The sequence below is a fragment of the Camarhynchus parvulus genome, chromosome 1 (genome assembly GCF_901933205.1).
Source record: "Camarhynchus parvulus chromosome 1, STF_HiC, whole genome shotgun sequence".
NCBI classification, from domain to species: domain Eukaryota; kingdom Metazoa; phylum Chordata; class Aves; order Passeriformes; family Thraupidae; genus Camarhynchus; species Camarhynchus parvulus.
Window position 1 is genome coordinate 95,570,531 of NC_044571.1, and position 24,395 is coordinate 95,594,925.

At 36.9% G+C, this 24,395-nt stretch overlaps 1 protein-coding gene across 7 annotated transcripts in view; it reads right to left on the bottom strand.

Annotated features, from left to right (window-relative positions):
• Positions 1-372: 372 nt before the first annotated feature.
• The window catches only part of PHLDB2 (pleckstrin homology like domain family B member 2), a 66,546-nt gene continuing 42,523 nt past the window's right edge, over positions 373-24,395 (bottom strand). For 4 of the 7 annotated variants that reach the window (XM_030959514.1, XM_030959607.1, XM_030959334.1 and 1 more), the window contains 11 exons: positions 24,164-24,253; positions 20,860-21,003; positions 19,895-20,068; positions 19,108-19,248; positions 18,434-18,533; positions 11,036-11,243; positions 9,165-9,255; positions 8,598-8,744; positions 6,042-6,261; positions 3,409-3,494; positions 373-2,316 (listed from right to left, as the gene is read on the bottom strand). In XM_030959514.1, the coding sequence (XP_030815374.1) occupies positions 2,176-2,316; positions 3,409-3,494; positions 6,042-6,261; positions 8,598-8,744; positions 9,165-9,255; positions 11,036-11,243; positions 18,434-18,533; positions 19,108-19,248; positions 19,895-20,068; positions 20,860-21,003; positions 24,164-24,253 (1,542 nt within the window). In that variant the 3' untranslated portion in view covers positions 373-2,175. The remainder of the gene's footprint in view (positions 2,317-3,408; positions 3,495-6,041; positions 6,262-8,597; positions 8,745-9,164; positions 9,256-11,035; positions 11,244-18,433; positions 18,534-19,107; positions 19,249-19,894; positions 20,069-20,859; positions 21,004-24,163; positions 24,254-24,395) is intronic. The other 3 variants (XM_030959768.1, XM_030959689.1, XM_030959846.1) reach the window with 2 other exon arrangements.

Sequence of the window (24,395 nt, forward strand, 5' to 3'; positions counted from 1 at the left end):
GTTAATACTCCCATTCAGGTCATATCTAAGTCAAATATTGGAAAAACTGAAATCCTTAAACTCAAGCAGTTTCTGGTTTGCAGTTAAACGAAAAAATTGTCAATATCCAAAGCTGGTAATAAATTTTTCAAGCAGGTTCATAAAAAATGAAAAAGGTATTATATTATGCACATGCAGAAAACAGACTACACTCCTAATTTCACTGACCTCCGAAAGATTATTTTCCATAGCTCTTTTATGGAAAATACATGGAATAGTTCAATTAAGTGTTACTGAAAAATACAGTGTTGTTTGCATGACTGTATACAACTATTTAAAAGACAAGCATAAATGTCTCAGGATAATGCAGGAAGAAAATATTTGAAACAAGTGTATTTTTAAAAATGTTTATTGAAATGCCTTCATTGCATCATGCAGGATACAAAAATCAGTATTAGAAAAACTTTATAACTATACTTGGGAATAAAATCAAAAAACATCAGGAAAAAAATAACTGTATAAACAAAAGCAATTTATTTGATAGTGTTTTAAATTATAGATTACAAGCTGTGATCTGCACAGATGATAACAATTATCTTGCAACAACAGTCTCTTCTATGATTCAAGTAGAAACTGATGTTTGTCATGCTAGAACAACCACATTACCTGTACATACCACAAACCTGTTCATTACAGCTACAGGGTTTAAAAAGTATAACAAAAATATTCTGCCAGCATATTTCTATTCTGCTTTCAGTTTCTTTGTTCAATGAAAAGCCATTAACTTTTTCATCAAAGAAAAAAAAGGTGAATGTGCTTTTTTCTAGTACCCAAACCACAGAGTGTGTAAGTTTCAATTATAATCAAAGGGAACCTCTTTAAAGTCATAATATGACACTTTCTTGAAGTTAATTTCAATTAAATACTTTATTTTTTGCAATATTACTCAAGGACTTGGAGGTGATTTTAAAATGGCAGACTGCTGCAGCCTCAGTATTTTTGCTGTTTTAGGAATCTCAATACCTACTACTTCAAACTTTCAGAGTTTTTTATTCATACACTGCTTAGTGTAAACTCTTGGTACTCACCTCTCCCCTTTTATTCTGTTTGACAGCATTATTCTGTGCAGATGTACATTAAACAAAACAATTCTCTGGGACTGAAAGCTTGGCTCCAAAGAATTCAGACAGGTAGAGATTTTGGTGCTGGCTTCAAGGCAGGCAATATTTGAGAGATTTCAATAGAGCATTCACTTGGCACAGAGTAATATTAGAACAATACTGGGACCTTATATATAAAAGAAAAGTGCTGTAGAGTCCAGAATCAGCTTATTCTGGTCAACAGGGAGGATTTAAACAATCCCTCTTTATGAGGAAGTTAATACATGTGTTTCCATTTCTCATCCTTGTGGAAAAAAATGCTTCTTTATAAAGCTATCCCTCTCGGGGATTTTTTGTTTTTTATGTGTTGAGCTCCATAGATGCAAACTTTAAACATAGAGTTGTTGCCACAAAGTGTTTGAACACAAAGAATATAATCATTTAATTACATTAAAAGTCATTAAGAGTTTTGGCACTGTCCCTTCACAGAAAGTTAGGTACAAGTAACAATATGAAAACGTAAGGGAATCATGTAACTCTTTGGCTCTGTTGTAACATTTAACTACTAAGGCAAGAACTGTGTGTACCTTAGGGCTTCTTTTTTGTTTGTATTTCTATAAAATACTTGATGAAAGGTTTTAAAAAGTCACCTAATCATCTATAAATGTCAAATGTTGCATATTAAAATATATGCTTATTACACCTTTTTGTTTCACTACTAGAATTTTTGCATACCAGTGAGAACACACACACTTGTAAACTGTTCGGTATAAATTTATGAAGACATTCTCTGTATAAGAGAATTTGTAGAAACTTATCATTCAACCAAGATGCTGTAATTAAAATTGCCTGATTATCCATTTTGGAGCACTATGATTCTCTCAACAGCTTTAGCTCGTTCATTCCTATAAAGGTCAACTACAACAGGTAACAACCCCCCCTTTTCCATGCATTTGTAGCCCCCTCTCAATCTGAGGTTTTTGGGTGCACATCATAAGGAGGACATTTCAGGGTATTCACTGGCTTTTCAGCTGTCACTAGCTATGGCTAACTTCATTAGTTATATTATTGCAGGATGCCCTATTGCTCTCTTTTATTATAACATGAAGTGGGTGTAGCCTTCTGCGCCTGTAACAATGACATCCATCCATATCCTCATGGCTTCTGGAGAAGGAGCAACCATGTAGTAGATGCGGTCATGGGTCTTAACACTGAAGGTCAGCAGCGGGTTGGGACTCTCGAATAAAATGCAAAGAAGATATCAGAAGAGTGAAATCAAAGCCATTTATTGGTATCAGAAGTGGATTTGCTTACAGGGATATTTATGAATAGGGTTAAGAAGAAAGATAAAGTGCTGTACCACTGCATCTTATATTGCAGCAGAGATGCATTTAAAGTGTTTGTAGCCATCACAAACACCTTTTACAGCATTTTTCCAGTAGACTATTATACAGTACTACAGGGCTCCAAGCTGTTGTTTCATGCCCAAATAAGTAACTCCCCCACTCTGTCCAGTGGCTTCCACAAATTGTTCACAGCTCATTTAAATTACAAATGAGAGGCAAGGTGTGCCATGAACTGCTGGCACAGTTAACTCCCTCCCTGGGACTGAGGCATAGAGCCAGCCCTTGACTTGTCCAAGCCACTGATTTCAGTGGTCTTGCTGTAGTAATCTATAAAGTTAGAGGGTCTTATATTGGTGGGAAAAACAGACAGGCCTCAGTGCAGCAGAATTATAGATATTGCTGATGCATTTAAGCTGTAGCAAAGACATGAGGAATAGAACAAGCAAGTATTCTTTTAACTCCAGCTACGTGTGCTTATGTTGATTAGATAGAATCACTGTCAATATGCTTTCTCTCTGTGTAATTAGCTAAGATGAGCATTTAGTAACTTGTAACAAGTGAGTTTCTTTAGCTTGCTGCCTAGATGCGAACTGTCAAGATCTTTGCATAGACAAAACTATGTATTATATAAATTCTAAAAAATAAACAGTTCCCGACGCATCCATCAGTAGTCCCGTCCCATTCGTGTCTGTATATAAACTGCCAGCGCACTTGCCACTGGACTAAGGAACTCCTTGCAGCAAAACTACTTTGCAGGTAGACACTTATCTCTGCTTCCATCAGTATAAAAAAACCCACCAAAACAGTGTTAATCACTGATTAGCTTCCTCTTCCTTTACCTCCACTCCAGGGTTTCTTTTTAAGTACTTGCTTGGGTTTTTTTCCCCTCCAATAATGTTAGTTCTCCCTTTAATTTTACAGCCGCTACCATACTTTGAGTACTCTGTGTGATACATGGTTAAAACAGCAATAACAAAGTTTACCTTATATGCATTCTTTAGATGATCATAATAGACTTCTTCAATAGCTTGAAAATATATTACACCTTTTAATTTAGTTTCGTGTTTGTCTAAAACAGAAAAGAGAGAAATTACCTCAGAACTGAAATGACCACTAAGAAGCAAAAGCTTAATTTGCATTTCCATATATATTCAGCTGATAAGTAAATGACTTAACAGTTCTGCTTCTGAAATCCCATGGATACCTTCAAATTTTCTTACTAGTTTGTTGGTTTTATTGAGAGATGCATTTTTGACTTTAATATGTCTTCTTCTTCACCTAGTTTCCAAGGATAAAAGCTTTTGTAATTTCCTCATCTATTTGCAAGTCACTCCCTTCACTGAGTTGGCTAAATGTTATGGAGGATATTAGCCCACAGAAGGACAGATGTCTCTCAGATATATCCACTCTTCCAATTCCATAAAAACCAGCCAGAGTTCACACAGTTCACAGGCTAAGACCTCCAGTTTGCCTTGAAGAGAAAACTGCAATGATAATCAAATTTTCAATACAATCTGACAGCAAAATCTTTATATTAGAACATAGTTTGTGCATATACTTTTTAATAAAAAAAGCTTCTTCACATGTGAACTTAGGAGTCACCACTAAAATTTTTCACAAGGAAAAGGAGCAGGGCAAGGCAGCATCTTCCTGCCATTTTCACTCCATTTTCCTGTAGTGGAGAGAGAAATTGTTAAGAAGCATCCCAATTGCATGTGGACATGGAAAGGCAAACTTCCTTTCGCTCCCAGCACTTTTGTATTAGGGGAATATAATGTTTTCTGCCCCCAAGTCATAGTATCATCTCAACACTGAACAGTCATGCAGAACATCTTTATCAAGGGATTCTGCTGTCATTTAAACACTTGGGGAACTCAGCTTACATCCTACGTGTAGCTGCAAGCAAGTCTTAAAGCTTCATATGATGGCAAAATAAAATCCCAGAGAGCAAATGATGCAGCTTTGGGAATCTTCCTGCCAGCCCGCAGAGAAGCAGTGCTGAAGCACTGAGATACAGGATTATGAGATCACAGCACACATTATACTGAGATGAACATAGCACTATACAAAGTGTGCTGTCTGTGCACTACTAGTAAGCAGGGGATCCACTCTCTTTTCAAGCCCCACCTGGGGCCTTGGTTACCAGACTATTTCAGGCACCCACAAGCTCCCATTGAAAGTGCCTTGGTAGAGTTCCCTGAATGCTTCAGTTCAGAAAGTGCAGATGCTTCAGTCACCACACTAAGCTGTCAGACTTCAGGCTAAGTTCTTGGTTCAGTGCACTGGCAGAACTAAAGCATTATCTCAGGAAGGACATTCATTCAGAGTTCATTTACTCTGAATTTGCAGCACAAATATTTATTTTGGAAATCTACTGTGTATTTAAAGATCTAAAGACTTAAAGATCCTCACTCATACAAGCAGCAGCATTTTAGTGCAGCTGAGACTCCTCATAAAACTATGCTTGTTGGCTGTAGTCCTTGAGACATTAGCAAAAGTTTTCTTTGGTAATTGATAATACATTATGGCAACTATAATGAACTCAAAAGTGAAACCATTAAATGTTAACATAACTACTAAAAAAAGACAAAAAAAGATCAGTACCAATGGGAACACTACTGTGTGTTACAAGCCTTCCTAACCAATAAGCCAGATGTTTAGAACAAAATAAAGAATGTTTGTCCACTGTATTACTGCAAACTGGTAAGAAATATTCAGTGGGTATGTAATGAATGAATGTAATCAATTCAATTTTATGTTCCTTAGAAGTTGCTGGAAAGGAGTTATGTCAATAAAGTAAATGAAACTGTTTGGGTGGTTTTTGTACTCGGCGCTTTCTTCTGCATCTTAGCAATATGCATATGCTGTCCTGCATATGCCTGTTTCTGGCCTCTCTGAACAATAAATATTCAGAGCACAATGTTATTTTTGTGGCTTCCTCAGAACTGAAACTTTAAGTCAAACCACTGTGTATATTTGCACAGCATTTGGAGAAATAAGTATGTTCTTAAATTCCCCATTTCTAGGTTTACCTAAGATAACAAAGTAATATAATGCTTATAATGGCTTGAGATATTGTGTTACACAACTTCATGAACAGAAACACTTTTGGACTATTGCGCATTCTTAATCTGAAATTCCTTACACTTTCAAAATAAGGCAAACTCAAAAAGTCTACCCTTGTATGTTTAATTTCCTGAAAACCTTTCTTCACATTAAGCACAGGACTGTGGAAACATTCACTTCAATTTTCACGGTAAGTATAAATTATATTCTTGTATGAAGGGTACAGGAAATCATTCAGTCATTGAGGGAAGTATATAATATTTAAAAATAAAATATGTGGAACCATTATTCTGTGTACTTGTAACCTGACCATCTTCCATTTTTTCTCTTGCCCATCTGCATCTCCTCCTTTATTTTGTTTTGTATGCTCAATTCTGCCTTACCTGGCATGAGGATTGAATGCTATAGGGAAGGGTTCACATGACCTCTAAGGGAATGGATGAAATGGAAATCTAAGTTTTATCTGGATTCCCTACTTGTTCATAACTCAGCTGAGTTTGATAAAAAAATAGAAGAACAGATGTATCCGAGTAGCAATCCTGCAACTTACCTGCATAATAAGTAAAAGTTCTCTTGTTTCTGTCAAAAACAAACCACCGTTTTTTCCATGTTTTAATTTTCCCTCCCATTTTAATCAGAAAGCCTCGGCAGGTTTTCTCAGTGAGAGAAATGTGGTAACAGGTCTCTATGTTGTGCCCAGCTGTTTCAATGTGACTTCGTAGGTCGAAGTCTTCCTTTCTAATGGGCAAATAGCGAGTCAAGGGACGGGCCTACAGGAAAGAAAAGAAAATAATATTATTTTTAAGAGAAGCCTTATCATCTCCTACTCTTTCTGCTGGGAAGACATAACTGAAAACTGCATATTAAAGTTTAAGAATAAATGTAAGAAAAATAAAGAGCTTTTACTGCAGCTCTAATTTTCTTGAAAAGAAAAATCCTTTAAACTTCTAACTTTACAGTGTTGGACAACTTTGTAAAAGCCAGATATAGTATAGAAGTTTCTTGAAATCAACAGCTGGTAAGCTGGTAAAACAGAGGCCAAAGCACAGAAAAGCTGTCATAGAATTAAGACATTAATTAAATGTAAGGGTGTGTTGCTGCCTTAGATGAAGTCCAAGAACTTCATATGTAGGATGTTAAGCAAACTCTTTATTTCTCTAAATACTCACTGCACAGATGTCACTCTTTAATTTTAAGTTACTGCTACAGACATTTTTATGCAGAGTATAATATATAAATAATAAGAACATGCTATTGCAAGAAACATTAATAATAGGAATGAACTGTAATTGCCAGTTAGTTTCACAGAGATTGCAGTGAACAAAACAGAATTATTTTCTGCTGAACAAATTAACTGTGATAACTAGTTCACATCCCTCTGCAAAAGACAGCAAAGCAGTGCAGAAGACAGTGCCTCCTTCTTGATTGCAGTTCAAGACCCTGCACCAAGCCTGGATAGTGTCAGTTGGGAGAACAAGCAGGAGGAGATAAAGATTTAGAACCTCTGCCATCTGAGGGAATATTCCTGTTTTCTGTGCCTGGAGGGTCTATGCACAATCACCACCCCGTCATTTTAAACACAGAAGACAGGTCTCCCGGAGGAACCTCCTGCTGCAGCTGAGGCAGAGGCTACTTTGGAACAGAAGCTAATTTTAGATGCCTTTAAGGATCTGTGAAAGGAGCATCTCCCTCTCTCTCTCCCCCTGGACTCCAGAGAAATCAGTGACCTGAATAAACTAATCTGCCCCTGCTCCATTCCTCAAGTTAGCCTGTTAAATCCCACTGTGAGTCTCAAATCAAAGGGACTTTCCCTCATTGCATTCTTAAGAGCCTCTTGGTGCAATAGGAGCTGTGTTGCTCACAAGAACTCTTAGCACCCGTCTAAAATTATGCAGTTCTGTATGATACGAGCTGGCACCAGCTCTGGCAAGTGCAAAGATGGAATTCCTTCCTTTCGTTTACATTTCTAAGTGTCAAAAGGTGCTGGGGAAAAAATTGGTCTCATTGTACAAAGGAAAGGAAAAAAAAAGTAATTTTTGACAGATAAGTTTTTGTCTTCCTGCCAATTCAGTCTTCTTCTCTCTACCAATTAGCAGTAACTGATGGGGCATTCTATTACAACACATGCATGCTCTAGTTTGGGATAAAAATATCAGCATTGCATTGTTGTTTATGCCATACTTGAGTCGTCAACAAATTTCTTAGAAAAAAAGGAGGGAAGCAAGTAAAATTTAGCATTCCTGATTACATTTTATATGAAAACAAATGAATGAATATATTTAACTAGAAACAGCTGGTGAAACATCAGCAAAGGTAGCACAGATAAAACCAGAAAGATATTCTAATATGATATGGAATCTTCTGCATTCAAATGCGTCTATTAAGATGGAGGTATTGTCTTGCTCTGGTATACAAGCAAAGACTGCCTAGTCATTTGCTGTACCTTATAGATATTATTGGAGGAATAAACAAATAGGTAAGACACTAAGCCTAAAGAAAACTCAAGGTACCTCTAAGCACAAAGAAGAAGCAAAAATAAATAGGAGGTAACACTTTTTAAATTAAGTAATGTTTCTTATGTTGTACAGTCCCATTAACTTCAGAAAAAATAATATTTACTCTGTACTGTAGATGTGGAGCTAAAAAAAACTTCCTTATTTGTCTTTTTCTTTTCTGTCAGATGTTTGGAAGTAATAATTCACATTTCAAGGCATTTTATGTATTAAAAGAAAAAGGAAAACTAAACAAAACCCCCCCAACTCCACACCAATGGTTTATAAAATTAACACACTCACAAATTTCTGTTTTTCTGGCCAAAAAATTCTGCTCTGCCTATATTCAGTAACAAACTTTATAGGATTAATATTCATACTTTTTATATAAAATGCTAAATAGATGCCTATGCTGTTATCTAACTTTAAATGAATACTTGGCTCCAAGAGCCCAAACATACTTTTAGCAAAACAATTGCACCTCAGAAATTCTAAATGTATCTGTTCAGCTGAAAGCAGTTCTGTTTACTATTGGCAGAAATTCACTAAGTCCTTTTCTGTATATGAAGGGGAAGTCTTGCACTTCAAAACCATTTCACATCCCCATATCTGACCTGTGCTCTTTGCTTCTCACGTATTTTGACTTCCTTTTCAATTAATTTTTGCCTCTGACTCGTTTCTTCCTCCAATCGTTTCTCCAGTTGCTCCCTGCGGCGTTTTTCTTCCTCCAGAGCTCGTTTCTTAGCTTCCATCTCCCGTTCCTAAATACCACAGCACACAGAGAACTTCAATTATATGCAAAACTATAGTTGGCAATGTCATTTCTAAGCTAGGGCTAAATACCTTTTTGTCCCTTAAGTAGGCAGAAATATATATCCAGCACACTGGACTGAAATTTGGAGTAAGAATTGCAAATAAAAATGAAGGTTCTTCTTAAGCAACTCCCCCAGCAGGTGTCAAACCAATGCTGAACAAGTTTCTGGGGATTTTGCCATCAGCTTGTCCTTTGAGATAGCAGATATTGCATATGGGCTTAAGGCTGTAGTGTGAGGCGAAGCCATGGAGGAAGAGGTGTTTTTTAAGTGTTTATTGGGTATAAGCTGGGTGGGTTTCTATGTTGCATTAGGAGAATATTATCCAAACTTACACGCCTCTTCTTAGTTACTCAAAATTACACTTACCCTCGTCTCAAGCAGCCGAGTCTTTTCAGCATGTGCTTGTTTGAGAAGTCTCTCCATCTCCTCTATTCTTGCAACATTTGAAGTGCTAGCACTGCAAAAGACCCCATTATTTCTTACTTAAAATAATAGCTGGTATTTAAAGAAATATTTTGCAGTCCAACATAATTTAAGAATGGAGTTGACAGTGTTCAGATCCAATAGCCACTAACAAAAAAAGATGTATCTTTGGTGAGTTGATAAATGACTACAGCAGTTCTGTTTCTTCTGTACTTTGAGCAGCCACAAATTTTATGCATTTCTACAAAAAAGTTTCTCTTGCCTTAAACATGGTAAAATATAACTTATACATTTTAAATTGGTCAGAACAAAGCATCATAAATTGTTTTGCTTTAAAGTCTGATAAGGCTTGAAAATATGCTCAAACACCATCTAAAACAGTATTAATTAATTTTACTTAAGGGAAATTTTGTCAAGGAAAATTAACTGGCTATCTTCCAGAATTTATCAACAAAATCATCTCACACACTTTTCTTCTTTCACCAAAGTTTGCCTTGTGAGAAACAGAAAGATCTGTTGTAAAGGATCCTTTTATGGTTTTTGTATTGATTTGGGCTATTTTTTTCTTTGCGTTGCTTTCTTTTGTTTTCCTTCTGGCATTGCCTGCAAGAGTCAGAGAGAAGCAGAAGAGCAAGCAGTACCAGTGAAATTCAACAGCTGTTGGGGTTTCCCAGTCCTGGGCTGGAGACTGGACTTATAGGATGGTAAGATCAGACACACACCATCCTCCTTCCAAATGGTCAGAGCAGGAAGTCAGAGAGAGAAAGGTTTCATATCACTGGCACATTAGCTCAATGCACAGAGTTAGTTCCCAGCCTGTCTCAAGCTATCAGAGACTTGTTGGTTATCCATTTAAAACAGAAATCCTCAAAACCCAAGTCCTAATGTTTTTCCTTTAAGAAAACCAAAACCAACGTCAACCAATGCAAAAAAGCCCAAGCAAACCAGCCAGCAGAATGACTGCCAGTGGTATTTTCTAAGACTCTTAACACTGCAGTGATAATGACATTAAAGGGGAAATCAGGGGCTTCCCTGCCACAGCAAACAGATGCTAAGTAAAACACTACATGCTAGCCAAAAAAGCTGTCCTTGTGTTCCCAAGGTATTCATAGTGCTCTGACAAAGCTGTACTTAATCATCAGCCTCTAGTTATGCTTGTGAAACTGCTGGGGCTGGACTGTGAGCAGGAATGAAAGCACTACTAATGTCAGATACAAAAAACAGACTGTCAGGAGACAGTGTTTGCACACAATTTTGAGACTCATCTGGATTTTTAACACAGATCATGGAAATTCCTTTCACCTGAGAAATGGTGTCTGAGCTGACAGCCTCTGAAGATGAGTAAAGCAAGCTTTTCAGTGTCCTCTCTTGATTTTTACTGACCCAGAAAAGGGAGAGGAAAGGGCAATAAGACTTTTGGAGGAAGCCTGAGTGTTTCAGCTTAAGCACCTAGTTGGTTAACATGCTAGACTTGTGGAACAGTGTACGTCATCAATGGCACATGTCTCTGAAAAGTTTCCTATCAGAGGAAATTCCTTCCCTGCCATGATCAGGTGAGGAAGCACTGATTGCTCTTCAGTAAACTTCAGCATTATCACTTAAGTTTTGCATAGTTTTATTTTCATCTTTCAATAAACAGGTGAGATGTAGTTGAACCTGATTATGAGGAGCTAGACAAATATGATGCCTGTCTAATGATCTTACATTTTCTCAACCAATCAGCAGCATTCACACTATCACACTGTACATGTACATACTCTCTTTTTTCATATGACCCTATGACCATTGCAGGATAAGGAGGAAAGAAGATTTACCTGGAAATGTTATCTGGTGAGCATGCTGATATGCTTGTCTCCATACTGTCAGAGCTGTCTAAGCTTAACGTGTCAAAGGCATGGTCCTTGTAACTACGATCTGGGTAATGGAAACTGTTCAAGTACACATTGGATTCCGATGCTGTTCTGCTGTAAAATTCTGGAGACTTCTGCCTTTGGTTTTCACAGATGCGCTGATGGTTATACCCTATAAAGTACAGAGGAAACACTGATTTGACACAAAAATTATGTCACAGGAGCATAACTTGTTAGCAGCACAAGCATTTTGAACATCACCTCAGAATTAACTGCACTGTGACCAATGTACTACAAGATTATATAGTTAATTTTACAAGTTAATCACACTGAAATAAAATCTTTGAATACCTGTTTTATCTATGATGGATTCAAATATATGCACATTAGTACAAGTGACTTTTCAATATATGTTCTTCTATGGGTATTATGAAACCCTAATTTGAAAAAATGATATTTACATTTTAAAATAACAATTAGGCCTAATCTGGAAAGTAATGTAGTTAAATCCAGGAATTTAGAAGAAATGACACTGACTAAATTAGAAAAAAAAAGAAAAAAGTCCTGGTATTCAATATTCTTAAGTACTTGTCTGGTTGACTTTACTGAATATTAATTTTTTTTTTTTTTTCTCTTTGGGAAACACTGCCTTCTGGTAACTGCAATTGGACTTTTAGTTCAGCTGAAATAATACAGGCTGCTTCTTATATAATCATAGTTACTAGTACAGAGGTACTTTACTGGAGTTTTGAAATTGCAGTTCATCCTATGGAATTGAAGCAGATCCTTATAGCTCAATGATTCTGAAGAAAAATAAGGTTCAAGCAAAGGTTCTTTCGTTATTTTTCCACAAAAACATTTTTTTCTGAAAAGTCATCCTCCTTGAACACAGGAAACTTTGTTTGGCAATGTGTCCTTTAAAAATGTCTCTTCACAATTATTTTTATCTCATGTCTCCGTTGCTCTTTAAAGTAATGCAGACTTTGAGAGAGGTTGTTGAGCTTGCCTAAGGAAGAGTTGTCAGTTTAACTGCTGAAGTATTATACAGTGCCCTTTAAGGTTGTTTCATCTATTGATTACAAATGCAACTGCACTGCTCATCTTTTCCTTCAATGAATGCAAGAAGTGAGACTTTCTAATAGTTCTGATCGTTAGGTTTGTAATATTCTCTGTACATTTCTGACCCAAATTCTGAGCTGCTGGCAGAGCTGGAGATTAGGAAGGATTGACAGACTACACAAAAACCTCACATTCTTACAGGAAGGCAGCCACTGACATTCCACATAATTAAGATAAACAGACATGGGAAAAATGCAGACAAATGTACAAATGCAGTAAGGTCCAGATACAAAATTTTACTAGACACCATTAAGACACTGATGCATGAAATCATGAAAGCATGCTTCAAGTGCAGTGTTCTTCTGCCTTATTCTCATTCTCATTCCCTATCTGTGCATACGAAGTTAGTCTTTGGTATTTTTTGCCAAGCCAGAGCTGGGAGAGTCCCAGTTCAGAGAGCCAACAACTGCAGTTATCTGAAAAGTGTGTCTTCAGCTGAATAATTAAAGCATGTCATTGAAGAAACTGTGCCCTACAAGCATTTCCAAGGTAGTTTTCTCCTCACTTCCCTCTGTACCATACAAAGCTTTCTTGGAGATAGTTAAAGCTGGTTTCTAAGGAACTAATAAGACTCACTTGCCATTTAAAAGAACACTGAATTTTAATCAAAAATTCAGTTGCATCGATTAGTAAAAGAGACAAAAGGGACACAAATACACCTCAGCAGTCATAAATAATAACATCAGGTGTTACTGATTCACATGTGTGGTTTGCTTTTTCCCCCTTATTTTGACAAATGCTTCCGTTATTGCAGATAAGCAATTACCTTTCATACGCGAACCTTTGGAATGACTAATTGCTCCTGTGAAATGATTATCAATGATTCATTAGTGAATGAGAGAAAAAAATAGATTACTGAAAAACTTTATTCAAATGCATGTTTTTCTGTTGACCCCTCTACAAATCCTTGTCTACTCAGAAATTTTAATTCCATTATTTTATATTTCATTGCAAAATAAACCCATCTAAAAGACACAGAGCAGCATAGCAGTGCTACAAACACTCTACTCCTTAAGATAAAGAACCCATTTTTGAAATAAACATTTATTAGTCAAATTTATGCAATCATGCAAATATAACTAAGCAGTGGAAGAAATCAACATTTCTTAGGTTGCAAAATGAGATGCATTCACAGAAACAAAGCATAATTCAGTGTTCTCCTTTTATCTTCATGCTGTAAGCAGCACGAAGCTCAAAGCCGAGGATCAGCTGTGTACCAACACCACAAGACTTCACAACTGACCTGCCTCCATTACAGCCACATGCACATACTAGGCAGGTACAATCTGTTTAAGGAATTTTTAGCTGCTCAGGTGCCTATTCACACAACATGCACTTAAAAATATTAGACTTCTTGTAAGATCCAGTACTTAACTAAAATTTCCCACAAGCCAGGATTTTATCAGTTAAGTCTAACCAGATACAAGAGCTAAAATATTTGTTGTTGCATTGGTTTTACTACAGAGTTCCACTGCTCTGCAGCAAACCTGTAAAGAATGTTAACCTTAACAATGTTAACAGCCATACCGTTGAGAAAAATATTGCAAAAACCCATAAAGCTATGTCATCAAAGAAAAATCCTCCAAAGGAGTTACTGCAGAATCACAAAATCCAGGTATACCACCACAAAATTATAGTGAGGGTAGAACTAAAGGTGAAAGCTATTATTAAAAGTTGCACTGTCAAGTATGTTAAAAACCCACTAGTATTTTATGAAAATGATCCCATTACATTTTTCTTTTATTTTTCTTTTATTCATATTCTTTCTTCTTTCTCCTTTTTTTTTCTCCTCATTTGTAAAGACTGACATTAACATGTCAAGATACATTTGTTGTGTGGAAACATGCCAAAGTAGGAAGCCCAAGTCTGTCTACCTTGTCATTGTCACTCATAGAACTGCAAAGATCCTTGAATTTTCTGCTCTACTTGTGTGGCTATGAGCAAAGAAGCAAAAAATTAGGCCTGTGCAAAGCCATAGCTCTACAGATATTAGCATGAGTCAGAAGTTTTGTTGTGACACATTATTTGACAGCAGGAAAAAAAGAATTTTTGAAATGCTGTCATTATTTAACAATTATTTTAAAATTTTTCAAGAGTCTAGGAACTGCTTGACAGTGCTGATGCAACTGGTACTTTTGCAAAAATATCACATGAGGAATACAGCCAGGGAAGGGGATATTTTCACACCTTTTCTGTTTTTTCCTGAGTTTGATAAGAAAGACTGAAAAACAAACAAAAAAGGCTGGCTCCTTTGAAAAGTTTCTAGATTGTTTGTACAAATATCCCTTGCTTGCAGTATATTTTTTTAATACAGAGCTTAGAAAGGACACAAATAATCATCTTATTGGTACATAAGTTCTCTGTCCCAACAGCTTTGTTCCCAGCACTGTGTCTGGTCTTACACCTTAACTCCCAGATAACCATTCCTTCTTTCCTTCTGGAGTCCATCCTACAGTCAGTGGGACTGTATTGGCTAACCCTCCCTCCTTGTGCAAGCTTCTGGCACCCAGCACTCCCTGGGAGCTCCAGGCATCCACCTGCGCAGGGTGAGGTCTCTAGATGGTACCAAACAGCAGCTTCTTCACTCTGTTTTTGCATATGGTTTGGTTACAAAGACATGTCCACAGGAGGTCAGTTTATAAATACAGTCTGTCAAAAATACCTCATGAATGGCTGCTAAGAAATACCTTTTTCCACTAATGATTTACAACAAATATGTGTCCTCTAAAACATTTAAGTTGCCCTTAACTCAGGCTATGATTACTGACTGTGACTGTTTCTTTCAGTAATAATTCTTGAACTCCTATGACTGAACATGGTTTGGTAATCCTAGAATAAGGACTGTTTATTACTTTAAAATCCATGAAAATATTTATTACTGCATCCAGCCTAAAATTTATTCATAGATATTGCTTGTTCCTGCATAAAGAAAATGAGAATGAACTCCATGTTAAAACCCAAGAGGCTGGGTTCTTAATTTCCTGTTTTCACTTTTAACTTTCCTTTTTTTTCAGCTCAGACTTTTACAGTTATCTTCTTGGACTAAAATAAGAAAAACCAGAGAGAGCATATTAGAGAAAACTCACTTTGGACCATGACTAGTTTAGTGATAACACTCAGATAATTAGCAGCTTTAAACCAGCTGCTACTGTCTCCAGCCAGCCTTGAATATACTTGTTTTCAGATCTACATGCACACACCAGAACATCTGGTCTAGAAAATTGCTCAATGCTGTCAAGCTCTAAGGAGCACAGGAAGGTACTAACACCACATCTGGAGCACATCATCCTCTTTGGATAGCAGTGTGCAGGTCACTGCTTGATAGCCAGGGCTCCAGACTGAGTGAATGAAGTGGCATTTATCATGTGAGACCCTGTTGCCCCACTGAACCCAGTTCCAGTGCACTGGGTGCAGCTCTATGCCCAAGGTATCAGGAAGCCAAGACACCCATGTCGTTTGCAATAGATCACCTTGGAAAACTGACAGAGTGAAAAACCTGTCAAGTGGGGAAAGAAACGCAAGGAAAGCAAGTGCTGACTCACTACACATGACAGGTAGAGGACACTTTTTATCTATTCATCACCTTTTTTTAGGTGAACAACTAACTTTTGGAGCAGGAAGATTAGAGAGCTTGTATTTATCAGTATTATCAGTCTCTATACATTTAGAAAGTTCCACTGATTTGTCAGTAAATCTTCTGAAAAGTATTCACTTATCCTGAAAAGGCAAACCTGATCCACCTCATCTGCAGGACCACTGACATAGCATCTGACTTGGTTTTCAAAGATGTATTTAAAGATGCCCAATGAAGTTAATTGTAGTTACTCAGACTCTAGTCCTGTTGACTTTAGTGCAAGACAAGTAAGATTTCATAATTTTAATGGATAATGATATTCCATTTCAATAGTCCTGTGTGATGCGTTGAAGCAGTACAACATGTTCAGAACATTACCCCAATCTCATTGTTCCACAGAAATGGACTTTCTTTACCTTTGACTTTGAAGAAAGTTTGTTTTCCTTCCATGTGCTGAGTATGGGTGTGAAGTGTGAGGGGAAACCAGAAATTCCACCAAGACAAACCCAGTCCCTTCCCTGCTCAAACAACAAAGGAACTTCTATTAAGGCTTTACCTGTAGGGCTGAATGAAAGGTGCTTAAAGATTGTTTCTCTGGCCCTTCTGTATAGCTGGATAGAAATACTCTGGGATCTGACCCCATCCACCTGACTTGGATATTCCTGTCCTTGCTGAGTTCTGCACTGCAGTGTGGAAAGAGCCCTGCAAACACTTTTGTGGTGTGTTACCTAGACAAAGGAGCTTTCCCCAACCTAGAAATGTGGCACTGTAATGCAAAACCAGTTACACTCTTCAAGTTCCTCCAATAGCAATAAATTCAAGGAGCTTGAGGTTGAACAAAAAGGGAATGAACACTTTAGTAACTACTAAGAGAGGGCACAAATGATCCTTGTGTTCCTATATCCTTCCTCTTAAAAATGCTTTGAAAATCCTGTAACAGTTCAAATAGAGCACCTGTCAGCAGCACTGTTTACCTTTGGCAAAGCTGATGTTTCAGAAAAGGACATCTAGAACTGTTCTCTTTCCCAGTACAAATTAATCCCTTAAGGCTCTCTTCATAATTTTCTATTTCCATTCAAACTGCTGGATCTTTCAAAAAATAACAGCCAACTAGTATGACAAGCAGTATAGCACCTGATTCCTCAACAGCATATGAAAAGTGCTATGCCACCTCCCCCAGTGAATACATCCTTCTCCCCTGCTTCTCTTTTTTTCTCAGGCCATAATTTGATTTTGATTCGTGAGGTTTCTCTCTTTCCCACTCCTAAAACAAGAAATCTGACCCTCCTCTTAGATTGTCTTAATTGCACAGTGACAAAAAATTAAACATTAGAAGTGATTTATTTTTAAAACCCTTGCCTGTGTTAGGTTTGGTAACACTTTAAAATTGTGCTTTAGGGCACACACTAACACTCTTTGCAACAATTTTACAGAAGTATTTCCAATTTTAAATACTTGATCTCTTGTTAGAGTTTAGCCAAAACATCCCTCTTGATTTTCAGACTGAAATAACATCACAATGATGACTCTCAACATAATTGCCAGCTATTCCACCTTTGCACACACATTACATAGAAGACACTTTCCAAGCCAAGCATGAAGCTCCTTTTTCATTCCACCTGAAATATGTAAAGATAAGTTAGCCACAACACTGCAGGTTTCTGTAAGGCCTGCCGCATAGCTAAAGCTCAAAACCAACAAATCACAACAGGATCAGCTCTGGAAAGGAGCACATCGTGATCCTTTTCCAGCTCGCTTGCTCCATCCTTGTGTTGAGTCATCTTGGTGCATATGACTGACCTCAGTCACTGTGACCTTTAACAGCTGCAAGCTCTGACAAGTCCTGTAACAATGAGATGGATCTAGCTCAGCTCAGGCTCAGTTAGTGCAGTTCTACACAAGGACCTCTGGCACTGGTATCAATAATGGTGATGCAGATGATGGAAAGAAAATAAACTGACAGATGACACTGAGGAGTGCCTCTTTTTGAAGATGGGATACTTATGAATGAAATGTCTCACTAAAGCAAAAAAAATATATGTATCAACTCAAGTCAACACACAGCAGGACACAGAATCCCATAGCCTACAAGATCATGTTTCAGGGGTGTAGTTTTTTTTTGATCCAGAATTGCTGTGTCCCTATTAACAAACCCAGCCATCTATCAACAACAGAAGAGCTCTCTCCCTTTCTGTTTTGTAGCCCAAATATTTAAGATCACTTATAACATCACAGTCACAGATTCTCAAAGTTATCTCTCTCTGGGGAATTTATCCAGACAAAAACATGTACCTGTGAAAAACAATTTTTAAGATCCCAACATTAAAAAAAAGGGAAGAATAAGAAAGAACATGTAATATAGTGCTTCAAAATCACTCACAGAAATTACCCAGTTAACATAATGTGTATTTTCAATATAGTTTTCTTGTTTATGGGATTATATTTGGTGACCATGTACTTAAAAACTACACATGTACCTACATCATAATATTAACCTCTTATTATGCCAATATAAAAAAAAATCAGTTACATTTAGAGCTTGTTTTTGTCACCAAGAAGTAAACTTTTATTTTGCAGACCTGTTGATCATAGCAACACTAGTTTCAGGCTTATTTCTGAAAAACAGAACACTAATTTTAAAAAGAAATGCAACAATTAAAAGGTCTTACCTTTGTGCATCCTTCTTGACTCTGACTCTTTGGTCATGGTTGCCAGGCAGTGAGGAAGTACGCTGCCACAACTGTTGCTCTGTCCTAATGGCAAATGTCCCTGCAGGAAATTTTGTAAATACGTGCTTAAAATTGTATTTCAAGATTTTTTTATCAGCAATGGCAAAATAATGTGTTTTTTCATGGATATTAGTGTCATGTCATATCAATCAGCCAGCTGTGTACAGTGTCTATTAGGCCAAAATGTCTTCAAAGCAGTACCTCCACCCTCCTGCTGTTTGCTGATTGACCACATCAAAAATAAAGAGTATTTCCCCTTTATATATAACTTTATCTTTACCCTTTAGAGGCCTTCAGTAGGAAAGAAAACAACAAGTTGTGTCTCTAGAATGAATTTAAACCAGTCAAAAAATATAATCCTTGATACAGAAATTGTGTATTTATGATTAATGTTCTACAGCACAGCATTTCCAGAGGTCACAAGAATGGCCGAAAGTACAGATGGCTTCACATACATTCCCATTTGCTAATAACCTTCAAGTCATTTCATAGTCAACTTCATGTGTGAATTTGGGGGGTTACATAATGCTTAGGGTGCTACCCAGCCTTCCCTGTAACCCAATGCAGGATTTCCTGCAGACGCTGGAAGGCTGTAAATAGCAGCAGGCACATACTTTGTTTGCAATGTTGCGTCCCAGCGTGGCACTGTTGAAGTGGGGAGACACGGATGGGGTTGTTTTCTTGCGGGGCAGAGTATCGCTCAGGTACGTGCCCTCCCTGTGTTGCTTCTTGCGCTCCTCCAGGCTTCTGAAATGCTTCATGGGGAATATTTTACAGTTTTGATAAAATGAATTGATGCACTTGCTCAGTTATACTCTATATGGAAAATACTGATAGTCTGGAAAAAACAAAATCTAACATACAGAGCATCTCCTGCTTCACAGTGCTTTCCATCACATTAAAATCATACTGATTTAAAAAATGCATTAAATTCATGTGCACATTGTATGTACATGTCCCTGTACCTTTTCTTTTGTGTTAAATATTCAAGCCTAGTCTACAAGTGGAACTCAATTATAAAGGAAAACTTTTCCTTAGAAGTTATTCTAATGAATTGGTGGCTTAAAACCAATACAGCTTTTGAAAGGCATTGTTCAAATGTATATGAAAAATTAATTTAGGATTTCACACATACATTATTGCTGCAAGTCCTCTGAAAGTTACAATGAGTCCTGAATATTAATATTTGCCTCTGCATTATAAGGTGAATTTTTTTTCAGAAACATTCTAATACATCATGTTAATTTTTAAATGAGCAGTGCATTTAAGTGCAACATTCTGCAAGCACAATCAACTTACAGTATCACACTAAAGTCCTCATGTATAAATCAACTTTGTGGCTATCATATCAAAAGCAAACAAAACAAAATAATCCAAATTTATCAGCTTTGGATCTGTTACCTGTTGTTTCCTGCAGTGTTTCTTAGCTGGCAGAGGTGGAGGTGTATCAGATAAAGGAATAGGATCTACATGAGTAGCCATGACCTCAGGCCAATGGACTGATGGAAGTTGAGCAATAGAGCGAGGAGAAAGAGAGTGAGGAAACACAAATCCAGAATAGAGAGGTGATCTTAGCTTTATAGAAAAAAGAGAAATTACACACAGAGTTTTCTTTTTGGAATTTCTCAAAATATATGGCACATAAAAGCTGCAGTTTTAGCACTATGTTTGTTGGAGTGTTTAGCAGGAAGGAGGTGTACTCTATTGCAACTGTCAAGGCATACTGAGCTACCAGAAGCAGCAAACAAATGCCAAATTCTAAATCAGTTTCTGACTTATTGCAAGGCAAAAGTATGTGGATTTTCAATTAAAAGGTTATTCCATTCCTTTAAAAGGGGATTTATTCAAAATTTCACAAAGAATGAGGAAGAGAAAGTAAGCTAGAAAACAGACTGGACAGACTCCATGTAATAGCTAAGATGGGCAGAAGCTATTAATCTCCCACAACTATTCAAGATATACTTCTACCACCTTACAGGGGGAAAAGAAAAAGAAGATGATACAAAACAAAATGAACACCTGAACACCACTAATCAAGTTGTCAAAAGCTTGTCCACAGATAGTTTCCCATAGGTGCATTACATCGTAGTGTTGGGCAGGCAAAGTTTGTTGCTTAGTGCTGCTTGGGTCATAAGAATTCACATTTTTTGGCCTTCAGGGTACCATCTACCTCATCAAAAGACACTTTAAAGCTGGAGCTTCAGCTTTACTATTAACCTGTTATCTGACTTGTAACTGGCAGAGGCAATTTGCTTTAGGGTCAGTTTGTTACATGTTGAATTACCAAAAAATAAAAAAATAAAGAAAATAAAAAAGGCAGCCATGAAAGAACAATGCAAACAAAGGGAAATGTCTCTCAAACAAACCTCTTTATTTTGTGGCTGGCTCGTCAGCACAGCCGTGGAAGGCTCAGTGGCAACTCCTTCAACATCTGAGGGGGTCTGAGTGGAAGGGGATATATTCGTGGAATTGCCATACAGCTCACTAATTTCACTTACACTGATATAGCCCTAAAAGGAGGAATTCAGAAGTTAAAAGGAGCAAAAGCCAAAAAAGACATGCAAGAGTATTAACGCATCCAGTAAAATGAAAGTTAGTTTAGAGTGATTCAGCCAAATATTTGTTATCATTGAAATACTTAATCATAAATAAAATAAAATTAGCATCAAGATTTTTGAATGTTAAATACTTGGATTCTGAAAATTGTTCTTAATTTAATTCCAGAAACATTTGTGTAATCAAAATGCAAATGAACATTAAGTGTCCAAAAGATTTTACTAAAAGGCAAATACCCTTTAGAAATTATGTAGCTCTTTCTCAGGAAAACAGACTGGGTGAAATGGAAGAATAAATCTTATTCTGAGATCTTAATTTTTTTTTGTTTCTGATTAAATAACCTGATTTGTTTCTTGACTAAATATTAGGCTAATTTGAGTAAATCAAATGACTAACAGAACTGAGAAGAACTTCTATAAGGACAAGCTGTTCTCAGAAATTACACTAACACATCTTCCATTTGCATTGCCTGGAAGACACTTCTAACTTTTATTTGTTACCAGAAGAACCAGGTAAGATGCTGTTAGTGTTAGCCTGCAGCCATTACGATTTGCTTTTATTTATTTAATTTTTTTTTAAATTAAGCAGTCACACAGAAAGTGATGGACTGAGGCATGGCAGGAACATCAGTGTGCCACTGACTGCTGAGATTTATGCAAGCAGATTTAAGATATGAGGGCAAAATGTGGTTATTGCATATATTTTGGTGTTAACTGCACAAATGTTTTTTAAAAAGTAAAATATGGATTCTAATCCATTGTGCATAGGATACTAGGTTATAAAAAGTAAAATGTCCTAATTTCTAATCCACAGAAAACAAGGCTATACAAAAGTAAGAGTAAATCACAGTTGAAGCAATGCCATAAAGAAGAGCTAGAAATATGATTATTTTTAAATCAAGATGTAAAGCTGCTTTCACATTGACAGTGTCTGGCAAGGGCTGTGTTTCTATTACTGCATCAACATATACTTCAGCAATTCTGTAAGAGAAGGCACAGACTGCTATACTACTTCTTCTTTTTAGAAATGCCTAAATTTACCAATGATCATAGAAGGCAACTTGAAAAGAAATATCAAGATTACTATCTATTAGCATAATTTTCAATGTATGATATAAGTTAGTTCAATCATAGAAGACAAGCCTGTAAAATTATGTATCATACAGTGAACAAAGCACTCTACAAATAGGAGGCAAATCTTAACTCTCATATTATTTGATGAGCCATTAATTGAGGAAACTGGCTAAGATAGTAAAGTTTATCTCTCAAAGCATATGACTACAGTGCAGTAAAATAGAATCCAGAATGAATTAACATAAAACTTGCTTAACCATCTTGTAGTGGCAGTTTATCAGTAACCAAAACTCAACAATTCTGCAATGCAATATTGTGTTAATAATAAAGATATAAACACTTCCACCTTTATAGGAAGAACATCCAGTTCTGACTCACAATGCCAGTGAGGATTTAGAAGAAGAACATAAAACTAAGTAAGGAACAAATGACTGTGCTTTGCAGTAGCTCAGACCCCTGTTACATTTAATTAAATACATGGTTTCAAGTCAGATTAGTCATCCAAGTAATATTTTCAATGCTGAACTTTTAAACAGCATTGATTTTCCTTGCTTATTTAATGGCAGGATAAGCATCCTGCTTCTTTACCTGAGGCAGTGTTACTCTTGCTATGCAGGCTATGAGCCAGCTCACAATGGATGGCAGAGGATTACAAATGTGTGCTTTGGCGAGGAGGGCTGGCAAACATTGGACCACAGACTCAACTGATGCATAGCAACGCTATGGTGAAATGAACTGCTGTTCCAGCAGTCTCTGTAAGCCTGTCTTTGGTGCCTGATTTTCAAAAGTGCCAGGACAGTCAGAGAAGAATTAAACTGGACCAAGACAAACATGACATCTGGCAAAGGTGTTTTTTTGTAGGACAGAGCCTATGGAAACACTGAGGATAAAACAGATAACCCTTGCTGTTCTTATCTACCTTGGAGTAAGTCCTGACTGACTTCACTGTGGTAATCAGACTGACACCATTGAATAATCCATTTCCTTTTAAAAAGAGTATAGCCTCACTTAATGTAGTTGCAGTTTGAAGTATGTGAGTAAACAAGCCCTGAAGTGTGTGCAACAAAAACCAACCAGACCGCACCCTCTCCCTAGTGAGAAAATGGGCAGATCCATCTCAAAAGGAAAAAAATGAAACTTAGACTTGCCAGATGTTCTGGTGGGAGGACAGATGTCCAGGTCAGAACACAACCTAGGACGCTGAAAGTCTAAGCAAGAAAGAAAGGGTGCTCAATCCCACTGACAAGTGAAACTGCACACTGGGAACTTGGAGATCATATAAGCAAGACCCAGTTCCCAGGTGCTGAAAGGTTGTGGGTGCTTTAGACTTCAAGAGCCCAACTTCCCAGAGTGGCACCTACATCATTATATGTGGCAGACCTTGGTCACGGCTTCAAGACTAGCAGATCCAGCAAGTTCAGTCAGAACTCTTAAGAAGAAGTTAATGAAACAGCCATATATGCCTGTCAGTGTACTTTAAATGCTAAATTTTCTACTTCCTCTAACTGTTCAAAAAAAGTGAAATAAATAGCTCAATACATATCTTAGAACCACAATAGCTCAAAGTCTTCAAATCAATGCTTTTTAAAAAGAACAAAATGTACATTTGTCATGCTTTAGTAAAGGGTCTTAGAATGAGGGAGGGGAGGCAATAATCAAATCTACAGTGCAAAAATAAGACCAAATTGTATTTGTACTTGAACAGTTATTCCCAGATCTAATTCTTCTTCACTTCAACGAGGTTTAATTGTCTATTTTGAGAAAATCAGACATACACGCACACTCCACACACATAAAACCAATAATTTCTCTACAGCAAGAGATTAAAACTATACCAGTTACATTTGGAAGAATGTCAAGAGAAGTTATTTTTGCACTAGTGAATCTAGCCTTCTCGGAATAAGTTTAAAAAATGGTATGAAATTACTTTGTAAAGATTTGATGACTAGGACTTCACTCAATACTACATACTGAAGTGCTTTTGTATGAGGCATTATTAAAAGTTAGTTATGGTAATGTCAAAAGCAGAGAAGCTCTTTACCTCTTTCAGACTATTGGGACCGACAGGAAATCCTTTTTCTCCAGAAAGTGTGGAATATTTCTTTTCCAGATTACAGAGATTTTCTTTTTCCTGTTAAAACCAGACATTTTATATTGAATAACAACAGCCAAGTAGTGAAAATAAATGTTAGCCATTTCCTTTACTATGTGAGGAAACACATTGGGATACAAGACTGAAACTACATAGCAGAGCTTCAGCTTCATCCTTTTAG